Raw genomic sequence first — 27245 nt, forward strand, 5'->3', positions numbered from 1 at the left:
CTCTGAATGAAGTTATGTTAGCCGCTAACGGTTAGCGCACCTGCGAACTAGCTTCACCCAGCTGCGAGCCAACTTCACTTGTGGAATCCAGTCAGCGGAGGAGGGCAGTGGAGAATCACTTCATGCTACATCTGTTAACTGTGATGACTGTGTGAATGGCATGAATTAGGGGCAAGAGGAGCGGCACATATGTGCAGTCGAGCTTTGAGCATGTTGTTTTCGGTTGTTGCTTTCAGGTGTTCTTTCATTAAATGTGTGTTGGGGTGTGGGCCCTGTAGATAGAGAGACGTGTCAGCACCGCAGACAGCTCTGCGTCCGAATGGTCGTTTTCTCACTCATTTTGCGTCTTGATCACAAACAAGGAATGCGCTGTGTGGTCATGAGATATAAAGTTAATTGGGAGAGTCTTGGGACTGCTATAAAGTCATTGTTTAAGCTTTTTTAATGGTGTTATAAGATCTTGATTTTGTTAGAGTAAGCTGGCACTTACCTGCCTACACATGTAAATTGTCATGGTGTGTCCGTCGCACTTTGCGACTGTCTGCCTACCTAACCCTGGAGCTCACTGGATGTGCATGCATCTATTTTTCTTCTGATCTCTTGACGAGGTGTCATTTGAAGCCTTATATTGCTGTATAGCTCTTTTAGTTCAGTCTCTAATTTTTCAACTGCATCCATCATGTTAAATAAATCAGTCTCAGAGCATTCATGCTTTAGTTTTGTACGAACCTCTCTGGCTTGGGTTTTCCACTTTTCATAGGCTAATATGAACTTCTTTTCTCTCTTAGCTGATTCTTGAGTTTTGAGCTCCAGCATTTTGGGGGTTAAGTTTCGCTCATGGGAAGATTTTCTCACTTTATCTGCATTTTCTTCAATTAAATTAGTCTATGTGAGCATTGTCTCAGTTTTGTCAGTTTTAGATTGCTCCTGCTTGGTAACATCCTCTGCTTGTTTATCTACCTCACCACTCTGTGAGACAAATTCACTTCCTCCTTACGCAGAAAGTAGCATGTAGCATGTAGCAACTTAGCATCATAGCGCTAACACATAGCTACCAACGTGTCCTTTTGAACAACACAAAACACAGCGAATATGAGTAAAATGCTGCACTTGCGCCAAATCCTGGACCTGAGCCGTCCCTGCTCTCAGGTGGATCAGAGGAGGACGGGGGGTTTGTGTGGAGCTGCAGGACTGGAGCAGACGTTCGGAGTTCACAGCTGATCTGTGTGGCTGCAGCCTGCAGGTGTAAACAAACCCCCCCTCCTCTCACTCTCCTCCTCTTACTCTCCGGACTTTTTCATACAAGTCTTGTTTTAAGATTAAAACATACATTTTCGCCAAATGGCAGCACGTTACAGCTATGATTAAGAAAAATTGTCTCAAGTCTACAGGTGAAAAGGTGTTGATAGCGGCAGCAGAGCCTAGCATGGGGGAGCAGGGTGGAGCGCGTGGGGGAGGGGGGTACGAGAAGTGCGTAGGAGCATGACAGCTACGCTACAAATGTAGAGAGGTTGATTGACACGTTGGAAAACCAATAGATAACGAAGCTACCTCGTTATTGATTGCCTAAAGTAATGTTGACAATACAACCTGCTGATTAATTTTTATTTTCTTTTTTTGATCACGATAAAAACAAGGCTGCTACGGCTTAGTAACGCCATTTTTTAGCTTTAATTAATTTTTATTAGTAATAAAGATCTTCTATACAACCTTTAATCAACCAGGGCAAACAAAAACAAAATTAAAGTAATCAATTTTCAACACACAAAATGATCAACAGTATGACAGAATCGTTTATAGAACATCAGTTTCAAAAATAAAATTTGTTTTCTGATTATGTCTTATACAGCTTCCTGTGCCATCATGGCAACCACAGACTCTTAAACAGTGTCAGCTACATAACAGTTCAAGTCAATTGCATCATTCAGGAATTTCTGTTTCAGAAAAGTTTTACATTTACATGGCAACGTTTTGAAGTCGCTCGATGTAGTTTTCATGTAGGGCCACAGGGTGATGTTGGTTGTTCTTGAAATGAAACTAAACATAACGCCATGAACTTACAACTAGGGATGCACATTTTATATCTTTTCTATGACCGATAACCGACGCCCTTTAACCGGTTAATAACCGTTAACCGATAAGATTTAAGGCCCGTCCATGCTTCACATATCTGCGTGGGTGTGCGTTGTGCATTGGTCTGCGCTGACCGATCTGCGGACGTCCGTGCAGCAGCCAGAATTTGTGACCGCGTTGCGCGCAGGTCGCGCATCGCCAGAGCGCCACAGCAAACAAAACATGGCGGTAAAAGTGACGGCAGATGGAGCTCCAGCCTGATCGCTCCACACACCAGAGTGAAAATCTCGTGGACGGAGACAGCAGACTGTCTGGAGGGAGGAGAAGGTCTGCCGACAGAATCGCTCCGGCGCCGCCCCCGCGATTCAGAAAAAAAGAAAAAAAAAGGCTAAATAAACGTTAATATTAAATGATAACATACTGACAATGTCTGTGCTTAATTTTCTCTAAATAATCTGTAATAAAGGAGCAGAGAAACAATCTGTAGTGCCAGAAAAGCTTCTCAAGGATGTGTGGAACAGTGCGCCTGCGGAACGCGCACAGAAAGAGCGTGGCATCGGTGGAGCGCCGAGGCTCCAAAGCGACTCGAAGCATGGACGACCTTTAAACGCCCTGTTGAGTGGTTACATGCTGCCGCTCCGACATTCCGACACACCACCATTTAGACAGATCACCATTCTGAAATACCGCTATTCTGACACGCAAACGTCTCACCATTCTGACACGAAAATGTGCGCTCCGAGTGAGTGACTGACTCGGTGCTGTCCGGTGCTTAACTGCAGATTTACAATAACAGCAAATTCTCCGCTAAAATTTAAAAAAAAAAGCTACAAGATTTAGATATAATTAACAGCACTGTAGGCTTCAATCATCTCCTATTGTTTTTTAAATTATGTCGAAATGAGCGCGCTGGTGATCTGTGTTCTGATTAATTTCCAAAATAAAGTTTTAGCTTCTGAAATCAAATTTTTAAACAGTTCTGATGGAGCTTAATATTTATCTGGATGATGCGGCTTCACACCGAACCATTTCACTGTAAATCTGGACGACCCGCGGCGTCTGGAGATAAAAAATAATATTCAATGTAACGCCGGTTTTGTGCCACATGCGTTACACACCCTCCCCGACTGTATAACATGAAGGCACCTGGAATTAATCAGTGAATTAAGGAGTCATCTGCAGCGCAGTCATTGATGTCTGTAATATAATGCCAGCGTGTATGAAGACGCACGGCTCTGTGGAGAGCTCCGCTCCAGCTGGGGGTTAAAAACAAAATAACCGATAGTATTAACCGGTCAAAGTTCCTGTTATTGGTTAACGGTTAAACGGTTAACCATGTGCATCCCTACTTACAACTGACAAACAAAATGCCACAACAACTCTCCATATTAATTTGAAAAATGTCGTGTAAAGAAGGCCGTAGACTCGAGCTGAGATGTCAGTACTGCTGGCATGAAAGCTCCTCCTCACTGCAAAATGAAAACCGGCTTCAAAGTCATGCTGTCAGGGTGAGTAAAACAATCAACAGCTTTAATCAAAAGCAGAAGGGTGAGTTTTAGGATGTCTTTTAGAAATTGACAGAGAAGAGGCATTTATCAATTGTTTCGTTATTGTGAGAAAATTTTCTCATTAAGACGACATGATTGTCTCATTACAATTCAAATATTCACACTTCCAGCATCAGTTTCTCTTCAGCATGCATAAGTGAGTTCAAAAATGACCCCAAGGGTCATATTCTTCAATATCTTTGATAGTTAAAGTTTTTATATGTTTATATGTTTTAGATATTCCTGTTAAAACATGTTTGTGACATAAGTCAATTTGCATTTTTATAAATGTTTCATACATTTTAAAGGACCTGTGTCCTGCTTTTTTAGCTAGTCCAAACCCTATTATTGGCATTAACGTGATAATAGTTTATTTTTGGCGCTAAGGAAAGTCATTTTGTGTAAAATAAAAGATTTTCGGGGGCTAATTCTGAAACCCGGAGGAGAAAATGCTCTGTTTGGCTACATTCACACTGCAGGGCTTAATGCTCAATTCGGATTTTTTTTGTGAAATCCGATTTTTTTGCGAGTTCGTTCACATTTACATTAAAATGCGACTTGTATGTGATCTCCCGTCTGAACGGAATACCACTCAAAAGTGTCCCGCATGCGCAGAAGAGGACATAACGACGTCACGCAGCAGCACTTCAGTGTTTGCGGAACTCGCAAACAACATACAGAATCTGCAGCTTTTCAAGCGTCGATGATTTATTTAAGAACCGATCAAACACGCATTCTTACAGTTGAGCATTGAGCAAGCATTTGAGCGCAGCGCTTCTAATCAGCCGCGCCGAGCTCCTGTGTGAGAGAGAGAGGGAGAGAGAGAGAGAGAGCACGCATGTGGATATTATTTTTCCTCCCCGTTGTCCTGGCGCTGCAGAATTTAGCGAATGAGAAGGAAGAGAGCCAAGTTTTTGGCCATGGCGTTTTGTGGGGCAGCGGCAGCAACAGAGAAACGCAGCCAGGAGTGGGGGGGCAGTGATGGCTTTAATGATACGGAGTTCAATAATAATTTTTGGATGACAAGAACTCCCTTAATGTACGTCTGCGAGCGCCTTTTTTTTGTCTGCGAGCGCCTTTTTTTAACACTCACGGTAAGACACATGTCTTTGGTGCCCCATATCGTGACGTGCAGGTCGGATAAATGCGACCTGGCCGTTCAGATTGAAGTCGCATGGCAGAGGATCAGATACGTATCAGATTTAGGACCACATATCCAAGTGGCCTGGGTCGCATTTGAAAAATCGGATCTGTGTCGTTCAGACTGTCATGAAAAGACCCGATACAGGTCGCATCGGGGCAAAAAAATCGGATTTGGGTCACTTCAGCCTGCAGTGTGAACGTAGCCTTTCACTGAAAATCCCACCTCTCCCCCTGTGGACTTTGACTGACAGCATACTTCAACCAATCGGAGCTTCCGTAATTGGAGATATAAAAAGCGGCAACACTGATTGACAAGGGCCTGCGGGAGGGGGGGGGGGGGGGGGGGGGGGGGGGGGGGGGGTCTCCTCAGTGGAAAATGCAAATCAGCTGCGTGCTGGGTGCTGGTCAGAGGACAGTTCGCGTGTTGTCTGCGCGGGGATGGTGTGGAGATAAACTTTAACCATCGTCTGAAAGCCACAATCAAGCAAGAACAAGAGTCTGAAGGGTCTGCGCTTGGTGAGTTTCTAACAGGAAAAGAGGTTTTCGCGTGTCTTTGCGTGTTAGAGAAGCTAAAGAGCTAAAGAGCTAAAGCTAACCCTTAGAGAAGCTAACGCATGACGTCGGAGAAGAGTGGTGAGTTTCAAACGAGCTGTCTTCTACCCGAAAGGAGGGGCTGCTGTAAAGAGCAGCAGACTGAAAAAGATTCCTCAGACATGCATGGATGAAGGCAAATAACATTTTGGGGGTGGTTTAAAAGGGAAATCAACTTTGTGGCATGCTTAAAACCTTAAAGTAGATTTTGCATGATATAGGTCCTTTAAGAGATTGCGGTTTTTGTATCGCTACCCAAATTTTCTGTAAGTGGTACCTCCAGGAATATTGGAGATAAAAACTAATTCTCTAGTCAGACAGGAATTCAAGATTAAATAAAAAATTAAATGCATATTTGAGAGTCAACATCTGAAACTTGATGGATCTGCTACATATCAACAAACCGATGGTTAGTGAGCCGATTTTAGATTCATTTAAAATATTATTCCTGAACCAAGACCATGACTTTGTTCAATTTCCTTCCATAATTTCATGATTTATTTCATGTCTGACAAAATGTGGGAGTCCTTCAATATGTCTCAAAATGGATCAAAGAAGAAAAAGAAGAAGAACAGGAAGAAGAAGAAGAAGCTCTTTACAAATCAGACACCAACAACGAGACTGGGTGGCTGCTCAACTCTTTTGTAGATTTCATTACATGTTATTGATGATTATTCCAGTCATTAAAAGGTATTCTTGAAAATGTAATGAAAGTCAGTGTACAGTTTTTCTTTTGTCAAAGCAGTTCCATTTATTTTCATCTGCACTGAGAGACGTGAGAGAACAACATCTCGAATGATGAGACTTTATAGGCAAGCAATATTTTGGAAGTTCGATATTAGGAAAGAATGAAGTTGGAGCAGATGCACAGCATTTCCAAATATATGCAGTTATCCAATACAGTTTAATTTACATCTGGGCTCCTTGATGGTTTCCTTGATCCAATCGATGTATCTGCAAACGTCCATAATGCCAGCTGCTTGGGTACAGGCGAGCCTAAGACTACCGGTGAAAGAAATGACTCCATAAATCTTGTGGTCGTACTCCACACCTCCACCAGAGTCTCCCTGAGAAAGAATTGCAGGTTATTTAACTATGCTGGGAGAGTGTGGAGTGACTTCAGGCTTCGAGGGAACGGGAACTCACTAGACATATGTCCTTTCCAGGGCTTTGAATGCAGAACCAGTGCTGATACCGTGTGGCTTGTGCAAAGATGTTCAGAGGGTCCTGGGCATCGATGTTCATAATGTTCCGGAGATTTGTGCAGTCCACAATGTCAAAGTTGGCACATTGAAGAGTCCTGGACTCACCAGGTACTAAACAATAATGGAAAAACATGATGTTTTTTTCCAACAAATGTGATATAAAATAAAATACCATTATTTTTTTTCTTCTGAAATCAAATGTAATGAATAAAACTTTGTCTCACTTCTTCTATTGTTTGGGCCCATCCGATCAGAAGCATATCCTGCCGCCCGAACGCAATCTCCTCTGAAATACAATAAAGAGTATGAGTTTGAACAGAAAAGGTTCTTAGCAGAAACCAGAGCTCTCAGACTTTTTTAGAGTAAAACTGTGACTCACAAGGTGGGCGGAGTTCGACAGTCAGGAAGGGCTACAAGTGCAGACCGATCCGGCAACCGATTAGGCAGCTTCAGCAGCATGATGTCATGGTCCTGAAAGGTCTGTCGTTCAGTGATGACTTGAGGCTGCTCTCCTGGACCTGGATGAACTCCTACAGTTGCAGACATGGTCCTGAAAATAAACAGGGTTTTATTTAATCTGCATCAGTTTTATTAGGAGGGTGAAGATGCTCTGTGGAGGTCAGTGGTTCTTGAAAGAAATAAATGATGAACTAATAATAAAGCAGCTGAGATCAACGTCCAACTTGCAGACAGGAGCAGGAATGGTTTGAATAGGAGGGGAAATATTCATTTCAGGATTTTAATGCATCACAGGTGCTGTGGATATGGAGTCAATCTAACGTTACAAACAATCAATGGCACTGACATTAAAGACTGGGACATTCTCACCATCCGGGTTTCCAGCAGTGAGCTGCAGTGAGAATCCACTGGGGACTGATCAGAGAGCCTCCGCAGAAATCTCTATCTGCACCACGTGTCATCTCCAGTTTCACATGGTAGTGACGCTCAGTTGGTTTACAGGTCCTACCTCCAATGATTCTCTTCTGACGATGCAGCTCCGAGCTCGTAGCGAGACCTGCAGCATCAGATTTTACATCACATTGTTTGTTTTCATGGAAGAAAACAATAATTTACAACAGGGAAAATGAACTCCAGTAGGACTCAAATGGAAATGGAGTATGGACTCACCAAGCCACAGCATGAGAAGAAGAAGTTTGAGAAGAGCCATCGTTCTCATTTGCTTCTTGATAACAGACGTCCCGCACGCTCTGCTTTTATAGCATGTCCTCACAGCCTGATTGGCCCCCGAGACACGAACATGTCTCCTTTTAAGGAATTACTAACTAATGGTCCTGTTGTAATCACTTTTTCTTATTATTTCACAACTACAGTATCAGAACACTGACTGCAAAGGTTCTCATGAACAGGTTAGAGTAGAACATCAAATCTGAAATACATACTGGTCACACACAAGATATATTTTTACTACAAAATTGCGCATGGAAGCCAGTTCTTCCTCTACGTTAGCAATAGAACATTGTGTGTTTCAATGTGTCTCAGAGATGATATGTTTTTGTAATAATAACAGTGATAGATAAAAAGTATCAGTAAAGAATCAGTAAAAGTGAAGAAATACCATAGCGTCAGTAACAGCTGTCGTAGTAGACAGCAGTATAAAGTACATCCAGCAGAAGTCGTCGTGGCGGCCTGCACATCAGGGACACTAAATAATGAGCTCAAGATGTTTTCTGTTAATTCACAGTCATAAGTGTAACAGGTGTGGAAGTTCCAGGTTACTGCACAGAAACATGTTATCATTTTCACTTTTGCATGTAAAAATCTTATAATTAGTGTTAAGTTCAATTCATTGCCTGTTCATCACAAACCCTGAGAACTTGTTCTACATTTAGCACATTTATCACCCTGTCTTTGTTGTCATGTTCTGACCTTGTAATATGGTCTCTATGAAATGATGTGCAAGGCATGTGATTGCCGTGTAATATAACTTTAGTACAGTGTTCAACCTGCAACCACACATTTTTAAAGCTGTAGCATCAAAGTTAATTGAGAAAGACAGAGAAAAAGCTCCGGCACCAGGATCTGTTTACTTCCGGTAGATGTAAGAACGTTACATCCATGTCCAATCAGAACGCTTCAGTCTGCAGCATGAAAGTGGATTTAATCCTGTTTTTTCCCATGTAAACACCAAGCTAATACATTTGGAATTAACTAATTCCAAATTAAAAACGCCATGAAGCCGTGGCCAGTGACACACATTGTGCTCTATGCTGCAGTGCAGTTCACTGTTTCCCCTTTGAATGACTTGAAAGGACTCGAAACTGGAAGTGTCGGACCTGCGACTTGACTCGGGACTTGAGGGCAAAGGCTTGAGGCTTGAGACATACTCGTGACTTGAAAATCAGTGACTTGGTCCCACCTCTGGGAATCAGTTTGTAAAAATATGTGAACTTCTGGATATGAGTGAGAAAATGTCTTTCCAAATTGCATTAGAGCAGATGACAGAAAATGCTGCACTCTTCTCACACAGATGCATCTGGAGAGAGAACCGTTTGAGATGGAGGGGAAATGAAAACATTGTGGGAATCACAAGGTCTATAGCTATGTTTTAATATGTTTTTTTTTTTCTAAATTGAGCCAGAAATATGGCTGTGGGGAAACATTTGCTTGGTTTAAATTGGTAGTTTCGCTCTAAATTCTTTTCTCTCACTCCAGCCCTCTCTAATACACACACACCCATTATTAAACTCCAAAAACGGCTGAAATTCTGAGCAAATTTTGAAGCTCACAGTTTAAATTTGGTTCAACATATTGAATTGAGGTCTTACCATCTGAATAGAGGACAAAAATTGCAAAGTTTTGAACCTGTGTTTATTTTAGTGAGTGTTTTGAAAAGTTATCAGTCCAATTATCACTATTTGGTTCTGGGAGATCAATTTTAAAAAAACATTGATTCAATAAAATAACAATCATCATCCACCTTTACTTCCACCATCAGCATGAAATTCCTAATAGCTTTGTACTTGTCACGTGCAGAGAGACGACTGATCAGAGATCATCTGGGTGTCTCTGCCCTGCAGTGAAGAGAGAGGAGCCTCCATCGTTTGGTCCATCAAGATGTTCAGAAGTGGACGATCAGTGTTGTTTAGAAGTGGTTGATCCAGTCAGATGGGAGGAGAGGGTCCCATGAATCTAGTCTGACGCTATTTTAAAGCTCCTCAGGATGTTATGTCAGTATTTGTTAATAAATAAATCTAGAACCTTCCATGGTTCTCATTTGTTCCATCATTTAGAAGGGATGTGTGTGTGTGTGTGTGTGTGTGTGTGTGTGTGTGTGTGTGTGTGTGTGTGTGTGTGTGTGTGTGTGTGTTTCTATGTTTGTGGGGACCAATTGTCCCCACAAGGATAGGAAAACCTGGCACGATGTGCCTCGTGGGGACATTTTTTGGGTCCCCATGGGGGAAACAGTGTTTTCTTGACCATGTTGTTGTTACTGAAAAAGGTAAAAGTGCAAAAACATTTCTTTAGGGCTACACATTGTTTTGGTGTGGGTTAGGGTTAGGATTAGGGTCAGGGTTACGAGTTAGACATGAATGGGAGTCAATGGAAGGTCCCCACAAGGATAGAAATACAAACGTGTGTGTGTGTGTGTGTGTGTGTGTGTGTGTGTGTGTGTGTGTGTGTGTGTGTGTGCGCACATGCGCATGCACACTAGAAAGTTAGGACAGCAAAGTAACAATAAAGTATGCTTTTTTAGTAATTGGAATAAGCCAGAAGTACAATTAAGCTTACTATTTCACAGTGAGAGTATATCAAAAAAATAAATCTTGAATATTTTTCATATGCTAACAAGTAATTCTTAATATACATAGAATCCAAACAAAGTACACTTTCAGTTTCAAGAAACTCTTAAAAACATATCTGTTTCAGAAGGCATTCCAGACCTCCAGTCAGCGCTATCTTGGCTGTAACATATAACATGTACTGTCTATATTATTTCTTATCTCCTTGTTTTTATGTACTGTGCAATGTCTTTGATCTCTTTGGGATTTTTTACTGTGAAGCACTTTGTGACGGATGATCTGTGAAGCTGCTAAATAAATAAATATAACTTATTTACTTACTGACTAATCACATGGTAGTACATATCAGCATATGAAGTTGTTCCGCTTTAGCATAGAAAAGTACACCAAATACAATGTAAGTTTAGATTCATTACAACTTAATTAAAATGTAAATATATTCAGTACAAAATTAGTTGTTCCAAAATAGCACTCTTCAAGTTAACAAAAGTATTCAAAATGTTGGTACACTTAGTAAGTTTTTTTCACCTGGGAATAACAGAATTGTTGAGTAATTCCTAAAGCAGAAGTATCAAAGAAAGACAGCTGTTTGGAGAGATAAACCTCCTTGAAAGGCTTTGAAAAATGATTACAAAATATTTACTCAACGAGAGACAGAAGAAGGAAGATGACTCGTGGGGCGGATAAGGTTCATTACAGGTTCAGGGTCTGATATCATCTGGCTGGAACTAAACTACTTATAGTATGACGAATGCTTGCAAAACATTTCTCCAGTCTTCCCCATAAACGTCTGTCATCATTTCCTTTTTCAGCATAAGAGGCTCATTTGTCCTCCAGATGAATTTTCATCCATTCACCAACATTCATCCAACTCATCCATGGATTGTTCAGATACTCAACCTCCAAATGGTCAAGGAATTTCTGTTCACACTGTAAATGTTGGGTTATTTGGAATTTGTGAAGTTGGTCAAAGTATTGTTTAAATTCTTTATTAATTTCTTCAATGTCCTTTGGCTACCTTCGACACAGTTGACCACCAGATCCTCATAAACAGGCTGCAGGACCTGATTGGACTGTCAGGTCCAGAGCTCCAGTGGTTCTCCACGTATCTGGCTGGCGGGAGCTTCAGTGTGTCATCAAACCACACTATGTCTGAGCCAGCCAACCTGCAGTGTGGTGTGCTTCAGGGCTCAGTTCTGGGACCCCTTCTGTTCCTTCTTTACTTGCTTCCCCTGGGTTAGATAATCCAGCAGTTCAGTGATCTGTCCTACCACCTATTTGCTGACGACCTCCAGCTGTACTGCTCATTCAAGCCTTCTGAAACTCACAAACTGAGCTCACTAATGGACTGCTTGTCACTAACCAAGCAGTGGTTAAGTGACAAATGCCTCCAACTAAATTCAGGAAAAACAGAGACCCTCATCATCACCCCGGACAGTGGCATCCCCACTATGAAGCAGCACCTTGGTGATCTGAGCCTCTCAACCAAAACGGACTGAGGAACCTCGGGACGATCTTTGACAGCGCCATGTCACTGGACCACCACTCGAGGCAGCTGGTCAGAAACTGTTTGTTCCAGCTGCACAACATCGCTAAGCTCACATAGTATCAAAGAACGAGCTTGAAATGATCATTAATGCATTCATATCCTTGTGGCTAGACTACTGCAACAGCTCATCTTCAGTACGTCCAAAACAAAAAAAACCAACAGGAGGTCCCACATCACACCTGTGTTACAATAATAATAATAATGCATTGAGTTTTATATTGCACTTTTTCTGGACACTCAAAGATGCTTCACATTGCATTATTCATTCACTCCATACGGGGTGGTGGTAAGCTACTACTGTAGCCACAGCTGCCCTGGGGCAGACTGACGGAAGCGAGGCTGCCAATCTGCGCCATCGGCCCCTCCGACCACCACCAACCATTCACTCTCACAACTTTCATACTTAGGCAAAGTGGGTGAAGTGTCTTGCCCAAGGACACAACAGTTTTATGCCTGCGGGAGCGGGGATCGAACCGCCAACCTTCCAGTTCTACCAACTGAGCTACTGTCACCCCAGTCGCCCCACTCTCCGTGTTGCATTCCGTGTTGAGTTCAAAATCCTGCTGCTGACCTTCCTACGTGGCCAGGCTGCCATGTATATCAGAGACTTAATCAAGCCCGACAGCTCTGCCCGAAGCCTGAGGTCCTCTGATCAGAACTTGCTGAGAGTTCCCAAGACTCACTTTAAAACTAGGAGTGACCCCTTATTCATATCCACTGCCCCTCGCCTCTGGAACGAGCTTCCTCCAGATCTGCGTTCCCTGGACTCAGTGGATGCCTTCAAAAAACACCAAAAAACATTTCTCTTTAAGAAGGCTTCTAGACCCTCTGTTCAGCACTGTCTAGGCAGTAACTTTTCCCGTCTTTATTATTTCTTACTGCTTTTTGTTGTTTTTGATTTTATCTGTGGAGCACTTTGTGACGATTGCTCTGGGAAAAGTGCTATATAAATACATTTTACCTACTTACTTACTAAAAGTATGTTTCGTCTCACCAATCACTGTTAAATTTACCAAGCTGAAATTTTCACGTCAGTCTGAATTCTACTTGTGGAACAAGAACAAGCAACTTCATTGAGATTCAAATTTCTTCAGATATTTGTAGGATGGAACTCATTCATGAAGTATAGTTTACTGTGTTACTGAATTCCTGGATGGAAAATCAGGATCAGTCTGATATTTGAAGGAGTTTATTCAGCCAATTTGCTGTGACTTTCTAGATTACTTCTTTGCCACTTCTAGAATTGTATAAAGTCCCGTACCTCAGCCAGACTGTTAAATGTGTGTGTTACCAACAGTTTAGTTGGATGTGTGATGCCGTGTCGGAGTCCCAGGTCTCAGAACTGCTGTCCAACTGTCGTACTTCCTTTGTAGTTTCTGAACTTCAGTCAGGGGCGGGGTGGCCATCGGGAGGTTCGGGAGGTTTCCCGAATGGCCGGTGTGTTCCGGGCCGGTGGGGTCTATTGTGGGCCGGCGGCCACAAGCGCCCACAAGCGGCCGCACCACCATTTGCTCCCGCTCCTCGAATCGAAGTACGAGCGCGCAGCCCCCCCTCCCCCGATAGAACGCGTCTCCAAACGAAGCTCCCGGGCTGAATTTCAACCCCACCTTTCAACCTAGACTTTTACATTCTGGTTCTTGGAGAAGATATCTGTTTTTCTCCCTGGTTAGTTTCATCATGAAAGTCTTCGTTCTCAGCAGGTCCTCCATAGTGCATCTCAGTCTGACCCGGGGCTCTCTCTCCAGCGATCGAGCAGCACAGTGTTCAGCCTCACTGCTCTCAGGGATCCACCGTCCATCGTCTCCTCGCTCCAGCTCATCATGTTCAATCAACGGCTCGTCATCAGGCTTCCACAATGCCGAACTCGCCATCTGCTGAAGATGATTCTTATTTTCAGACAAGATGGATCAGTAATAATCAATGACTATCAAAGATAATTATAAATCCAAATTAGGGATCTGATTTTCATCAGATAACCTCGGGGCACCATCTACATAAGTAGAAAATGATCGATGATTCACTGTAATCAATCTCATAAACTAGACTAAACTATAGGGTTGGCAATTTGAATGAGATACATTTTTTTAAATACTGGTTAAAATGATCTTTATGACCCGATGGGAAGCAATTCATGGCGTGTTCTTAAAGTAGTTTGGAAAATATCCGCTATCTACAGCAGGAGTAAAACGGGAAAAACAACAACCAATAGTCTTGAGGGGACACCTTTTTTTAAACCAATCAAATCCCTTCGCCGTTCGACCTGCCCCCTGCGCGTACATGTCAATGGCGTGCACTGACCCTGGTTCAGTGCGCGCGTAGAAGGACGGAGCGTCGTTGCAGAATGGCGGAGACGAATGTTTGGGGCTTTACTTACCGGTGAGTGCGCCATAACTTGGCGTAGTGCAAATAAAGAAAAACGAAGAAACGAAGCGCTGAGGACAGGTTACGCCAGGGATGCATTGGTACACGGAAGCGCCGCGCGCACTGCGCACGGAGCGTCTCCGCTCCCAACGGAGCTCCTCCTTTTTTTTTTTTTTTTTTCTATGGTGTTATCAACATGTGCAGCACTTTGGGCAGAGTTTTCTGTATTTTAATGTGCTATAGAAATAAACCTTGACCTTGACCTTGACCTTGACCTCCAATGGGGTGGGAGCTAGGCGGAGCTTTGGGAGATGCTACATTCGTGCTACATGCTAGTTTTCCAAGATCGCCAACCCTAGCGTTAATATGGAATTTGGATTAATAATTAAATTACTCCCAATTACTAAATTCTAACAGTAAAACCTGAAGGATGGTTTTGATGATGGCTCCAGTTCTGCCGTGCCGTGTCCTTCGAGGGCTTGAAGTCTTAAAGAACAGAGTTTGTGAAAGTGGAGGCTGTGCTCTGAATCCCAACACAATGTTGGCATGATCATGTGGAACATGTTATTGACTAGGGCTGAACGATATATCGTTATCATATCGAAATCGGGATATGAACATTCAGGACATTAGTTTCTCAAAATCGCCGATATCAAGATTTCCCCTGCTTGCCCTGCATGTAAGCTTGCCCGTGCACAGGTCAGGCCAGCCAACCACAAACCTCATTTACTGGTTGACAGCTGATGGCAGCCAATGAGAAACATCAGAGGGAGGGGCAGGAGGGAGACGGAGACGCACACTCACGTGCCACACGCGGCGGAAAGTAAGCAAAACAACAACATGAGAGCTGAAGAGAGGGCGGTTGCAGAATCTGCACAAATGAGTTTGGTGGTAGTGGCAGTGAGTTCTCATAAAAAAAACTGCATTTTTTTACATCCTTTTGTATGATCAGGGCGCAAAATTCCATAAAAAATGGCGGCGGGGACCGATTGAGATGGAATCTCCGCCGGTTTAGGTGCCATATCAGTAGGTCCTTACCGCCTGTTGGCTTTTTTTTATCATGAAATTGCGTCGCTTCTCTTTTAATGAATCAATCAAAACCAACACTCCTCTTAAAGCTCGTGTCCGGAGTTTCCGTTCGTTTCCAACGTATGTATCATTTTTTAACAGAGCTTCTATGTGTCAGTCTGGTTCGATACTACAATATAATATTAGCATAAAGCAATATAAAATTTATTTATGAGCCCCGCCTTCGTCTCATAGACCCCCATGTTATCCGAAAAAGCGCCGGTCAGCTTCAGCCAATAGAGTTCGAGCTTCCGCTTTGTCATGCTGTCAATCAAAGTGTGGAGCAGCCAGAGCGCACGGCTGCTCGCCCAGCAGAGGAGAGTTAGCTACGCAGCAGCCGCCGCACTTACCTCGGATATATCCACTGTCTGCTGAACATCCACCATAAACAGCTCAACATGGAGGATGCTGTAGGACTCGGAGGCTCTCATTTTCACCCGACAGATAACTCGCGTGCACAATTAAAGGGGCGTGGCTTGGTCGCTCATGAAAGCAGAGGGAGGGCGGAACCTCGAGACATTGGATTAAAAAAAAAACCTCTCTCGTTCAAAACTCCGGACACGAGCTTTAACTCTGGGGCTGTGTTCGAAACCGCATACTTACCTACTACTCATACTAACTTATTGAGTATGCAGTGTGTTTACACTGGCAGTATGCGATTTTGAGTATGCGAGAAGTTCCCGGATGCATACTGCATTCGCCAGAAATGTTGAGTATACATTGTGTGTTCACTACTCATACTGAAATTGCCCAAGATGCAACGCGACGGACATTTGAATAAACTTTATTCAGTTCACAATGACTGTTTCTTCATGATGTACATTTAGCAAGCTGAGTATGGTTCTAGATTTAATCTTCCCTCCATTGTTTGTGCTCGTAGGTATGTCATATTACGAGATTTCTGATTGGATTGACAATGATTAAAAATAGTAAAAAAAAAAAAAAAAAAACCTTACATCTGAGAACAAGTCCATGCTGAAAGCGACCATGATGTACCGAAGACGGCGAGCCAATCTTTGTTGAAGAGCCGAAAAAACTCTCCGTCGGTAAAGCATCATAATTGGCATAATAAGTGGTCCGTTAACGGGACACCGGTCCAAACGGCGACGTTAAGCGAGATATATTGCTGAAAGAGTGGCTTCTTGTTTTCAAAGTAAAAGCACAGATTTATCACTGAGGTTGTTTTGCATGAGAAAGGGAAAGGGGTGGTTTATTTTGGTGAAAATAACCGGAAGTGCGTTGCTCACTGCGGCTGGCTTGAATTTCACCGAATTCGTCCAAACAAAATCCTAAACGGCTGATATTCGGACAAATAAATGACACACTCGGGCTCTAAACCACCACTTTGTCGCCTAATTTAAAAAAAAATCTTGATGAAGTTATACATTTGACGAGTTTAGAGCTAAAGTGAAATCAGCTTTAGCAGATCGATTTCTGCTCATGGAAGAAGTGCAATGCATTGTGGGCTATTATGTAGTATGCTGTAGTGTAAACGCTTCGCATACTGTTTGATGGACTGAGTAAGCAGGATGCAGGATGGATAGTATGAGTATGTAAGGATGTAGTAGACAGTATGCGGTTTCGAACACAGCCACAGATTCTATTTTTGCGTTCTTCTTCTCTGTGCTTCACGCTGCACTCTGCATCTAACAATCACAATGCGCCCTCTGCTGGACTGAAGGAGGTACTGCTTGGTTCAGGCGCTGCTGTGAACTCCAAACAACAAATACTTCAGAACACGATGACAGCAATGGGTGTAAACAGTAGTAACTGTAAATATGCAAATCTGCCAAAACAGTTATTGATTTACTGCGATACTACAGTTCTCCACCCCTGAATGAGGCCGTCACAGCTGCAGGCATGGCCGCAAAAACAGAACATCAATGAACATCAGTGAGAGAGGTCCTCTAGGGTCTGATACATACACAGACAACACCTGGTCAGATTAAGAACTGAATAGAATCAGAATCGACACTAACATTCACAGCCATCAGCAGGATCTCAGCTAAAGTACTTTGTTCCAATTTGGTGCAGCTACATTATATGAAATATGATTTGTGCTGGTTTGGATTCTAGGGTTAATGTGCCACCACCACCAAAGGAACTTGTCAAAGCTGGGATGCTTCAATCAGCAATTAGCAACATGCATACCTGCACCAAAATAAATAAAAATCATTTTATAAATTTGCAACTTAGGGTGGGCCATATAGCATAAGAAGATCTACCATCCCAGACACAGTGCAGCAAATAGATATAACCAGAACTGAACAAGCACAACAAAATACAACAGTTTAATTAAAAAAATATTGTTGGATCCTGTTTTTGATCAGCATTTTATAAAATTGAAAATTAAGGACCTGTTAAAACTTGTGAGGACCTGTTAAAATTTTCTGAGGACATGCTGAAAAAATTTGGAGGGCCTGTTAAAATTTTGACGAATTTCATGCCCTGTATGTTTTTATTTTTCTGAAAAATGCTTAACTTTCACTGAATCCATTGTAATATATCGTATCGATATTGAGATATCTGGCATGGATATCGAGATATGAAATTTTGCCCATATCGTTCAGCCCTATTATTGACATCAGAAAACACACTTTTGAATCTTTACTTTGGTGTATAAACTGCACATTGCAAATTAATGTGAATAAATTCTTGATAAAATCATTCAGTACAGAGTTGTTGAGTCACTCTTACAGCAGAAGTATCAAAGAATGACAGCTGTCCGGAGAGATAAACTTCTTTGGAACATTTTGAAAAATGATTACAAGATCAACTGGAGAGAGAAGGAAGATGATGTCGGGGGCTGATAAGGTTCATTACAAACTTGGGGTCTGATATCTTCTGCCTGGAACAAAGAAAAACTACAGCAAAACTGTGTAATGAATGCTTGTAAACAGACAATGCTTGGTTACTTCCAATATGTGATATATTTCATGTTGTTTAGTTACAGTTGTTTGAAAGCAATTAGTTACATTACAATATCATTGTCTCAGAATTGTGATACGTCACACTGTTGCGTTACTTGGTCGATCAGAGGCTGACAAACCTGGAACACACTGCCAGCCCATGTCAGGAACTATGGCACTTATTCAGCCTTTAAAACAGCTCTGAAGCATTGGCTGAAAACAAATCAAACATGCTCACACTAGGTCATCTTTACTCTTGAGGCCTTTTGAACTCTGTGACATTTTTCTTTTGCTACTAGATGTTATTAGTGTAATGTCTGTGTTTTGTTTCTCTTGTGTTGTGAGTCATTGCTAACTGTCCTTACCTGCCTTAGAACTACGGATGTAAATGAGCTTTTGTGCTAACTCCGGCATATTTACATTGAATCTTTTGCTGATGTGTTGATGAATATGCATTGTCCTCATTTAAGTAAATAAATAAAAATAAAAAACTAAATCAAAAAGCTCTTTACAAATCAGACACCAACAAGTAGATTGACTGGCTTCTCAACTCTTTTGTAGATTTCATTACATATTATTGATGATTATTCCAGTCATTAAAAGGTATTCTTGAAAATATAATGAAAGTCGGTTTTTCTTTTTTCAAAGCAGTTCCATTTATTTTCATCTGCACTGAGAGACGGGAGAGAACAACAGCTGTAATGATGAGACTTTATAAGCAAGCAATATTCTGGAAGATCGATATTAGGAAAGAGTGAAGTTGAAGCAGATGCATGGCATTTTCAAATATATGCAGCTATCCAGTGAAACAGTTGAATTTACATTTTTTGGGCTTGATGGTTTTGTTGATCCATGTGATGTATCTGCAAACGTCCATAATGCCAGCTGCTTCGGTACAGGCGAACGTAGCATCACCAGTGAACGAAATGACTCCATAAATCTTGTCTTGGTACTCCACACCTCCACCAGAGTCTCCCTGAAAAAGAGTTGCAGCTTATTTAACTGTGCTGGGAGAGTGTGGAGCGACTTTAGGTTTCAAGGGAACGGGAACTCACGGGACATAAATCCTTTCTCGGGCTTTGAACGCAGAACCAGTGCTGATACTGCTTGGCTGGGTCAGTGAAGTCCATAATGTTCCGGAGCCTTGTGCAGTCCACAGTGTCAAAGTTGGCACACTGAAGAGTGTTGGACCTACCACGTACTACACAATAATGGAAAAACATGATGTTTTTTTCTACAAATATTCTGAAATAAAAAACATACCATTATCGATGTTTTTTTTTTTCTTCTCAAACCAAACATAATTAATTAAACTTTGTCTCACTTCTCGTATCGATTGGGCCCATCTGATCAGCACCATATCCTGCTGCCCGAACAGAGGCACTGAAATACAATAAAGGGTATGAGTTTGAACAGAAAAGGTTCTTAGAAGAAGCCAGAGCTCTCAGACTTCTTTAGAGTGAAACTGTGACTCACATGGTGGGCTGATTTTGACAGTCAGGAAGAGCCACAGGTGTAATCGTGGATGGATTCGGCAGCTTCAGCAGCATGATGTCATGACTCCTCCGATTTTGGTCCTGAAAGATGTGATGTTCAGTAATGACTTGCGGCTGCTCTCCTGGACCCGGGTGAACTCCTACGGTTGCAGACATGGTCCTGAAAATAAACAGGGTTTTGTTTAATCTGCATCAGTTTTATTAGGAGGGTGAAGATGCTCTGTGGAGGTCAGTGGTTCTTGAAAGAAAGAAATTATGAACTAATAAAGCAACCAGTAGTGGGATGTCAGGGCCTGCAAGGCCTTCTCTGCTGGCCTAAAAAGTATCTGAATTACAGACTGATGTAAATTATACTTTGTCCATGAATACTTATTAAATAATTCCAAACGGTATGTTCCAGTTTCTTTCAAAGTTTTCCCGTGGTTGTGTTGCTTCCAGACATGTTTTTTTTCATATTAAATCATTTAACCAATCAGATTTCAGGCATCGTCTGTTGCTAGGGTCAAAGAAATCTGCCTGAGGCCTTCACTGTCTGTTCCTGATGGTGCAGTAAAGTCAAGTGAAGTGTCAAACAGACAGTTGCTTCAACCAATCAGATTTCGAGTTGGCGACTCAGCGCCTTCTAGCTAGCGTACACTAACAACAGCATATCCAGGCCTTCTGATTTACATTCACCAGCAGCAGGTGGCGGTATGCACCTAAGTTGTTGGTCGCCACCTGCAATTATTCCAAAGAAGAAGAAGAAGAAGCCCTGAAGACCTGAATAGACCACATTGGAGTTTGACTGCGTATGTGCAAAAACCCGCTGTTGACTTTGGGTTCAGGGGTCATGGCTCATAAACAACCTCTTCCCACCATGTGCTCTCTCTTGTTGTCCAGCTTGTTCTGTCGAAACTATGTCGGTGTGTGCCGTTATAGGTTGTGGTAATGCCGATTATGTGCTAAACAAGTGGCGATCTATTGACTGCCAAGAGCACTCTGGGGTGAAACAAGGTGTGGGGGAGATGTATCTGCCCCCCGCCGCGCAGCTGAGGAGAAAGGGTTAGGTGAAGCTCATCAACAGAAAGGACGAAATAACAGATGGAATAATCTTACTTTTTTAATAATTTGTGCACGATAGCACGATTTTAAAGTCATACTTTTTGAGTTACTGCTATATCTGTCTCTCTCTAATGATCTTAACCCGTTCGGCCCGACGGATCCTGTATTGGGTCCACTTCAACATGTGTAAAAAGTGAATAAAATGCTGTGAGGACGATTTCTTTCAATTGTGTCTCAAACAAGAAGCTGTAATCTCACAAACTGAACACTCCAACTGCACTTTGACGACCGAGTGTTTTTTTAATGATTTTAAAATCCAATTTGACACACTTTTCTCACCCGCAGTGGCACATGCCCCATCCTCCTGTTTCTGGTGCTAAGGATGTGCACGGTGTTGCCTGCAAAATGTGTGAAATGCTTGCCTGCAAACTTTTTTGTACTTTGTGTTCTTGTTTTTTCTATTTATTGATATTTATTTGCGACTGTGGTACTTGTTCTTTGGGCTGCTGTAACAGTGAAATTTCCCCATCGTGGGATCAAGAAAGTCTTATCTTAGCTCCTGACACAAAACGCAACTTCTGCTCTATCCCAACATGTTGGATATCGTATGAAACTAGAAAAGATACACTTTAACATGACACCAGGCAGAATGTTGTCTGAGCCGACCACCTGCCGTCAGGGGCAAAACAAACCGAAAATCGATCTTCACATTTTACAGCCAACTTTCATATTGCATGTTTCTCACACACTTCTTCATCAGATCTCAAAGCAATCCACACCAAACACAACCTATTTTTATACATATTTTATTTCTTTAATGTTTTATGGTCATTTACTACCTATCCACACCCTCCTCTGATCAAAATTAGGGGCATAATCACTAGGGATGAGCGAGTACACCACTATCTGTGTCTGTATCTGTATCTGTATCTGTTTACCCATCCAAATTATCTGTATCCATATCTGTACTTGGAGGGGGCGTGGTCTAAACCGGAAGTGGGCGTGGTTTAACTGGAAACAGACTGGGGCAGAAATTGGTACACTATTTTAAGTCTGAAATTGATATGGACTGCTCAGAAGTTGCTATATTGATTCTTCATTTGAAAACTATTTACAGAACAGTCTCAATGATACAATGTAAAGATTTTTGTTTTTTTTTTTATTTTAGTCAGAACATGAATATTTTTAAAGTTATATAGATGATTATTTATTCACACAAAAGCCTCAGAAATAAAATTTGAATATTTTTGGTCACAATAGTAAAGGAACTATTTACAGAACAAGTATTTTTTTATTGAGTCAGAACATGAATATTTGAATGTATGAATGCCTCCCCCCATGATCCCCACCGGAATCTCCCCGGCGTCCAGGGAAACCTCTCATCCCCCCTGCTGAGCTTCCTGGTCATGTCCGCCGCTGCAGTGCCAGGACATGAACGGGACGTGGACCTCGGTCCAGTTATCATCTCTCTCCCACAGATCACAGCCTCCCAGTGGAGCGCAAGTCCAAATTATTATGAAAAAGAAGAGAAATAAGGGGAAAAAAACGCGAGGGAAAACGAAACTTAACTAACACCCCCCCCCCCCCCAAAAAAAAAAGAAAACCCGAGCGTGCGCAATCACCCGACGTTTCAACCTTTTAAGGTTTTCCTCAGGCACAATGCAGCTACAAAGAAATAAAATACCGCATTTTTAATTTATCAGCTCCGACTGGCTTCTCTCACAAGGATCCTGTTGTCTCGGTGGAGCACGGAGCAGAATGAAGGACCAATGAGGATCTCCCATCAGAACGAGGACAAATATGACGGACAATGCTCGGGCTGTCCTCGGATTCGGAAAAAATGCATTATCCGTAACGAGTACTCGTTTAAAACGAGTATTCGGCTCATCCCTAATAATCAGAATCCAACAACAGAGCTCTGTAGCGATCGGCGTGACTTTTCCTCTTCTTTCGCGGTCGGCAGCTTGTCGATGTTGAAAAAGGAGGCACCGTTTGCCAAAGCTACAATTTCAGCTTTTTTTTTCCAAGGTGGAGATACCCCGGTCTCAAAAACTTCACCAAACGTTCTCTCTTCCACAATAAGAATTCATCATACGACGCCATCTTGCCCCATTGTTTATGTGCCTTAACCTTTCACCCTACCCACACGGAACTCCAATGTGGTCTATTCTGAAGAGGTTCAGGTGGATCTGTTCTGAAGGCCTTAAGGTGCGTTCACACCGGACGTGTTGCAAGCATCACGGGCGTTGCTTTTATAGAGCCGTATGAAATCCGTGTTAACGGAATCGCGGACGGAATCGCGGAAATGACCAATAAAAACGGAATTGGAATAAAACGCGGAATATTGCAGAATTCGTCCTAATCTTGTCTGAAATTCAGTTTTCGGGAGAAAATGGAACCTTATAGTGCAAAGCAAACATGCCGGGAGGACCGCCCGAGCTGCTGCAACGTGTACGTCACTTCCACAGCGCTGCTAACATGCTAAAGCTGCGTTCACAACGCCAAATGCTTTCCGCGATTTTGCGTCAAAATACAATTGAAAACAAATGTGAACGCACGTTCCAGCCTCGACGAGATGCGACGCAACAACACGATGTCCAAGCGAGCTGCTCCCTCCCCTCTCACACATTCAAAAAAGTTATGAAACTCCACGCTAAGCGCTAAATACAGAGCAGAACAGTACACGGACTTTTATGCCTCAGGGGAAAAGCTTTTTTGTAAATACTGTCAACGTACTGTGGACTGGACTCGCAAAGACGCATGCGACTAATTGAAAAGTATTTCTTTGTTGCAGGACTTTAAACATTAAATGGACTGCTATATCCTATTAAATTGTGGACATTTATTAATTTCCACTTACCAGACACCTTTTTTTATGGTAAAAATGAGCATAAAAAACAAAATACCACATTCAGAAATATTAAAACGGAAAAAACGGAATTTGGGAAAAAATAAAACGGAATTGGGGAAAAAATAAAACGGATTTCATATACCTCTACTTTTACATTCAAAGTCTATGGTGGACAAGCTTCAACGGACCTAACGCGCGTCGCTTTTCGAGCGTTGGCGACGCGCGTCACAAGCGTCGCGCTTTGCAGGCGTCAACAGCTGAAGCTGGGAAAACTGAACTTTGGAAGCGTCAACGCTAAGCGTAATCCAATCACAGACGAGCACTCTGAGCGCTGTAGAGATGCGCGGATGGCTCATTTTTCCATCCACAATCGCTTCTTAAAATCTCCATCCGCCCGCTATCCATCCATATGAACGATTTTTTTTTTAATCAATTTTCAAAACCAAACCCGCCCGGCATCTGCAGAGTAAGGTTTAGGTGTATGAATGTTGCTTTTTTTTTAGTGCTTCAACCGCAACCTGCCCGAATGTAATTAAAATGTAATTAAAATCTTAATTTTTCACTCCGCGGGTGCAACCGCAATCCGGGCATCTCTAGAGCGCTGATGCAGGCCAGAAGGTCGTCAAACCGGGTACCGCTGAAAGAGAACCTCATTCTCACGCAGCTCCTGGAGCAAATGATGAAATTCGCTAAATAGCGAACGTCGCTGCAGGATGGGATGAACCCAAAGACGTCGCACAGACGCCTGACGATGCCGTTTTCTGGCTTTCTTTATTAAATAAAGCCAAGCCAGTGTCTTGATGGGATCTACTATTGTCAACATGAAGACAGGACACAGAAGCTCCTACCACTCCCGCCAATGAGCTGCCGTGCATCGCCCACATTGCAAGCGTCGTGTGTAATTTGAACACGCATCGAATTCCACACGTTACACGCATCAACTTTGAGGCGTCAGTGACGCCCGTGACGCTTGCAACGCGTCCGGTGTGAACGCACCATTAGTGTGAAATGCACGGTCCGCCACTGAAAGCAACTGAGATGAAAACTAATTAACTAATAGTAAAGCAGCTAATATCAACGTCCAACTTGCAGACAGGAGCAGGAATGATTTGAATTAGGGCTGTCGCGGTAAACCGGTATTGATGATAATCGTGGTATTAAAAAATGAAATTTCAATATCGTGTTCAAAATGCGCACATGATAATATTGTAAAGAGGATCTAGTCCCGCTTGAAACGTGTTGAAGTGTATTTTCAAAATCCGCTCCTGTTCTTCTGCCCTGCTTCGTCTCCCTCCTGCAGCACCCCCACCTCTCCCCCTCCCCTCCCATGTAAACACAGCAGAGCAGCGGTAGCGGCACGGCTCCTAGCTAGCGTGGCTCCCAGTTAGCGAGCGTCACGAGTGAACTAAACATGCCAGCGGTGGCCGACAACGACAGCGAGACGCTCTATCCTCACCCGAAAAAAGTGTGTTTAGCAACACTGACTGCACGTTGATGCAAGCCGGGTAGTAGTGGGGCCCCATTAGGTAGGTTCCAGACGTGTCATTGTAATGTGTCCGGGCGGTTTCAAGTTGTGTCGCTGATATCCGCCGTCTTCTCCGCCGGCCCCCTTCTAGCAACTAACCGGTGAGCACTCGGAAAAGGGCCCCATGTGGGGGATTTTCGACACGTTGTCGTTGCAGCGTCTAGTGTAGCGCCTTAAATTTGTCATCAAAATTGACTGATGTCAGCCGTTCCTCGGGGCCCCCTTCAGCTCGGGGCCCTAGCCAGTAGCGGCGCCTCTGGCTGGAGAGAAGCAGCCGCTGCTCATTCCGCCTCCGATTTAAACAAACAAAAAAAAACCCTCGGCAGTGTGGTGGTGGTACAGGATTTCACCCCAACAGGGCCCCTGGGTTTTCATAACCCACCTACCCTACGTAAATTACCCCTCTGCTGTGGATCCTCTGTTAATCAGTTCATCAGATTTTAATTAGTTGAGTGTAACTACACTTTCGGTATGCAGTTGTACAGTTACTGTTCTCATATTGTTTCAACACCTCATTTGACAGGTATTCTGAATGTAATTCATCTGGGAAAAGAGAGAAAAACAAACAAAAATAAAATTAAAGATGAATCTGAATGTTTGAACCATTAAATTTTTGCTGATATCGTGATAATATCGTTATCGTGATATTTTTTGCCCATGATAATCGTGAAGAGAAAATTTGATATCGTGACAGCCCTAATTTGAATAGGAGGGGAAATATTTATTTCAGGCTTTTAATGCATCATGGGTGCTGTGGATACGGAGTCAATCTAATGCCAGAAACAATCAATGGCACTGACATTAAAGACTGGGACTTTCTCACCTCCCGGGTTTCCAGCAGTGAGCTGCAGTGAGAATCCACTGGGGACTGATCAGAGAGCCTCCGCAGCGACCTGTACTCCCTCCACCTGTCGCCTCCAGTTTCACATGGTACAGACGCTCGGTTGTTCCACACGTCGCACCTCCAATGACTCTCCTCTGACGATGCAGCTCCGAGCTCGTAGCGAGACCTGCAGCATCAGATTTTACATGACAATGTTTGTTTTCATGGTAGAAAACAATAATTCAGGAAATGAACTCCAGTAGGACTCAAATAGAAATGGAGTGTCGACTCACCAAGCCACAGCATGAGAAGAAGAAGTTTGAGAAGAGCCATCGTTCTCATTTGCTTCTTGACAACAGACTTCCCGCACGCTCTGCTTTTATAGCATGTCCTCACAGCCTGATTGGCCCCTGAGACACTAACATATCTCCTTTTAAGGAATTACTGACCTAATGGTCCTGTTGTAATCATTTCTTCTTATTTCACAACCACAGTAGCTGTGACTGCAAAGGTTCTCATGAACAAGTTAGAGCAGAACATCAACTATGAAATTCATACTGTTCAAGACAAGATATACTTTTACTACAAAATTGCACTTGAAGCCAGTTCTAGTACATTCAAATAACAATAGAGCATTGTGTGTTTCAGTGTGTCTAAAAGACGATGATATATTTTTGTAATAATAACAGTGATAGATAAAAAGTATCAATAAAGTATAAGTAATAGTGAAGAAATGTCACTAAAGCATAATGAATAGTGAAGAAATATCATCATAGTGTCAGTAATAACTGTCGTAGTAGACAGTAGTATAAAGTACATCCAGCAGAAGTCGTCGTGGCAGTCTGCACATCAGGGACACAAAATAATGAGTTCAAGATGTTTTCTGTTAATTCACAGTCATAGGTGTAACAGGTGTGGAAGTTCCAGGTTACTGCACAGTAACATATTACCATATTTCACTTTTTCATGGAAAAATCTTGTAATTAATGTTGAGTTCAATTCATTGCCTGTTCATCACAAACCTTGAGAACTTGTTCTACATTTAGCACATTTTTACCATCACCCTGTCTTTGTTGTCATGTTCTGGCCTTGTCATATGGTCTGTAGCATCAAAGTTAATTGGGAAAGAAAGAGAAAAAGCACCCACACCAGGATCTGTTTACCCCCAGTAGATGTAAGTACATCATATCCACTCCCTGTCCAATCAGAACACTTCAGCCCCCAGCATGAAAGCGGACTTAAAGGTGCTGTAGGCAGGATTTTGCTAGTCAATGCTAATTTTTCTGTGTTTTCTTTGGATTA

The 27245-nt window shown here is 42.6% G+C and overlaps 1 protein-coding gene across 2 annotated transcripts; it reads right to left on the reverse strand.

The window, feature by feature from the left end:
• Positions 1-5982: 5982 nt before the first annotated feature.
• On the reverse strand, positions 5983-26285 carry LOC115390356 (kallikrein-6-like). 2 transcript variants are annotated; one of them, XM_030094198.1, is made up of 7 exons: positions 26237-26285; positions 25944-26130; positions 19761-19863; positions 6939-7021; positions 6784-6845; positions 6501-6670; positions 5983-6421 (listed from the first exon to the last, which is right to left on the reverse strand). In XM_030094198.1, the coding sequence occupies exons 1-7, from the start codon at positions 26283-26285 to the stop codon at positions 6245-6247; spliced, it is 831 nt and encodes a 276-aa protein (XP_029950058.1). In that variant the 3' UTR covers positions 5983-6244. The 2 variants fall into 2 exon arrangements, with proteins under 2 accessions (XP_029950058.1, XP_029950059.1); XM_030094199.1 differs by lacking the exons at positions 5983-6421; positions 6501-6670; positions 6784-6845; positions 6939-7021 and adding exons at positions 18851-19183; positions 19263-19408; positions 19532-19590 and having other exon boundaries at positions 19684-19863.
• Between the last annotated feature and the right edge of the window lie 960 nt (positions 26286-27245).

Source organism: Salarias fasciatus, chromosome 6, assembly GCF_902148845.1.
Source record: "Salarias fasciatus chromosome 6, fSalaFa1.1, whole genome shotgun sequence".
In the NCBI taxonomy this organism is placed as follows: Eukaryota; Metazoa; Chordata; class Actinopteri; order Blenniiformes; family Blenniidae; genus Salarias; species Salarias fasciatus.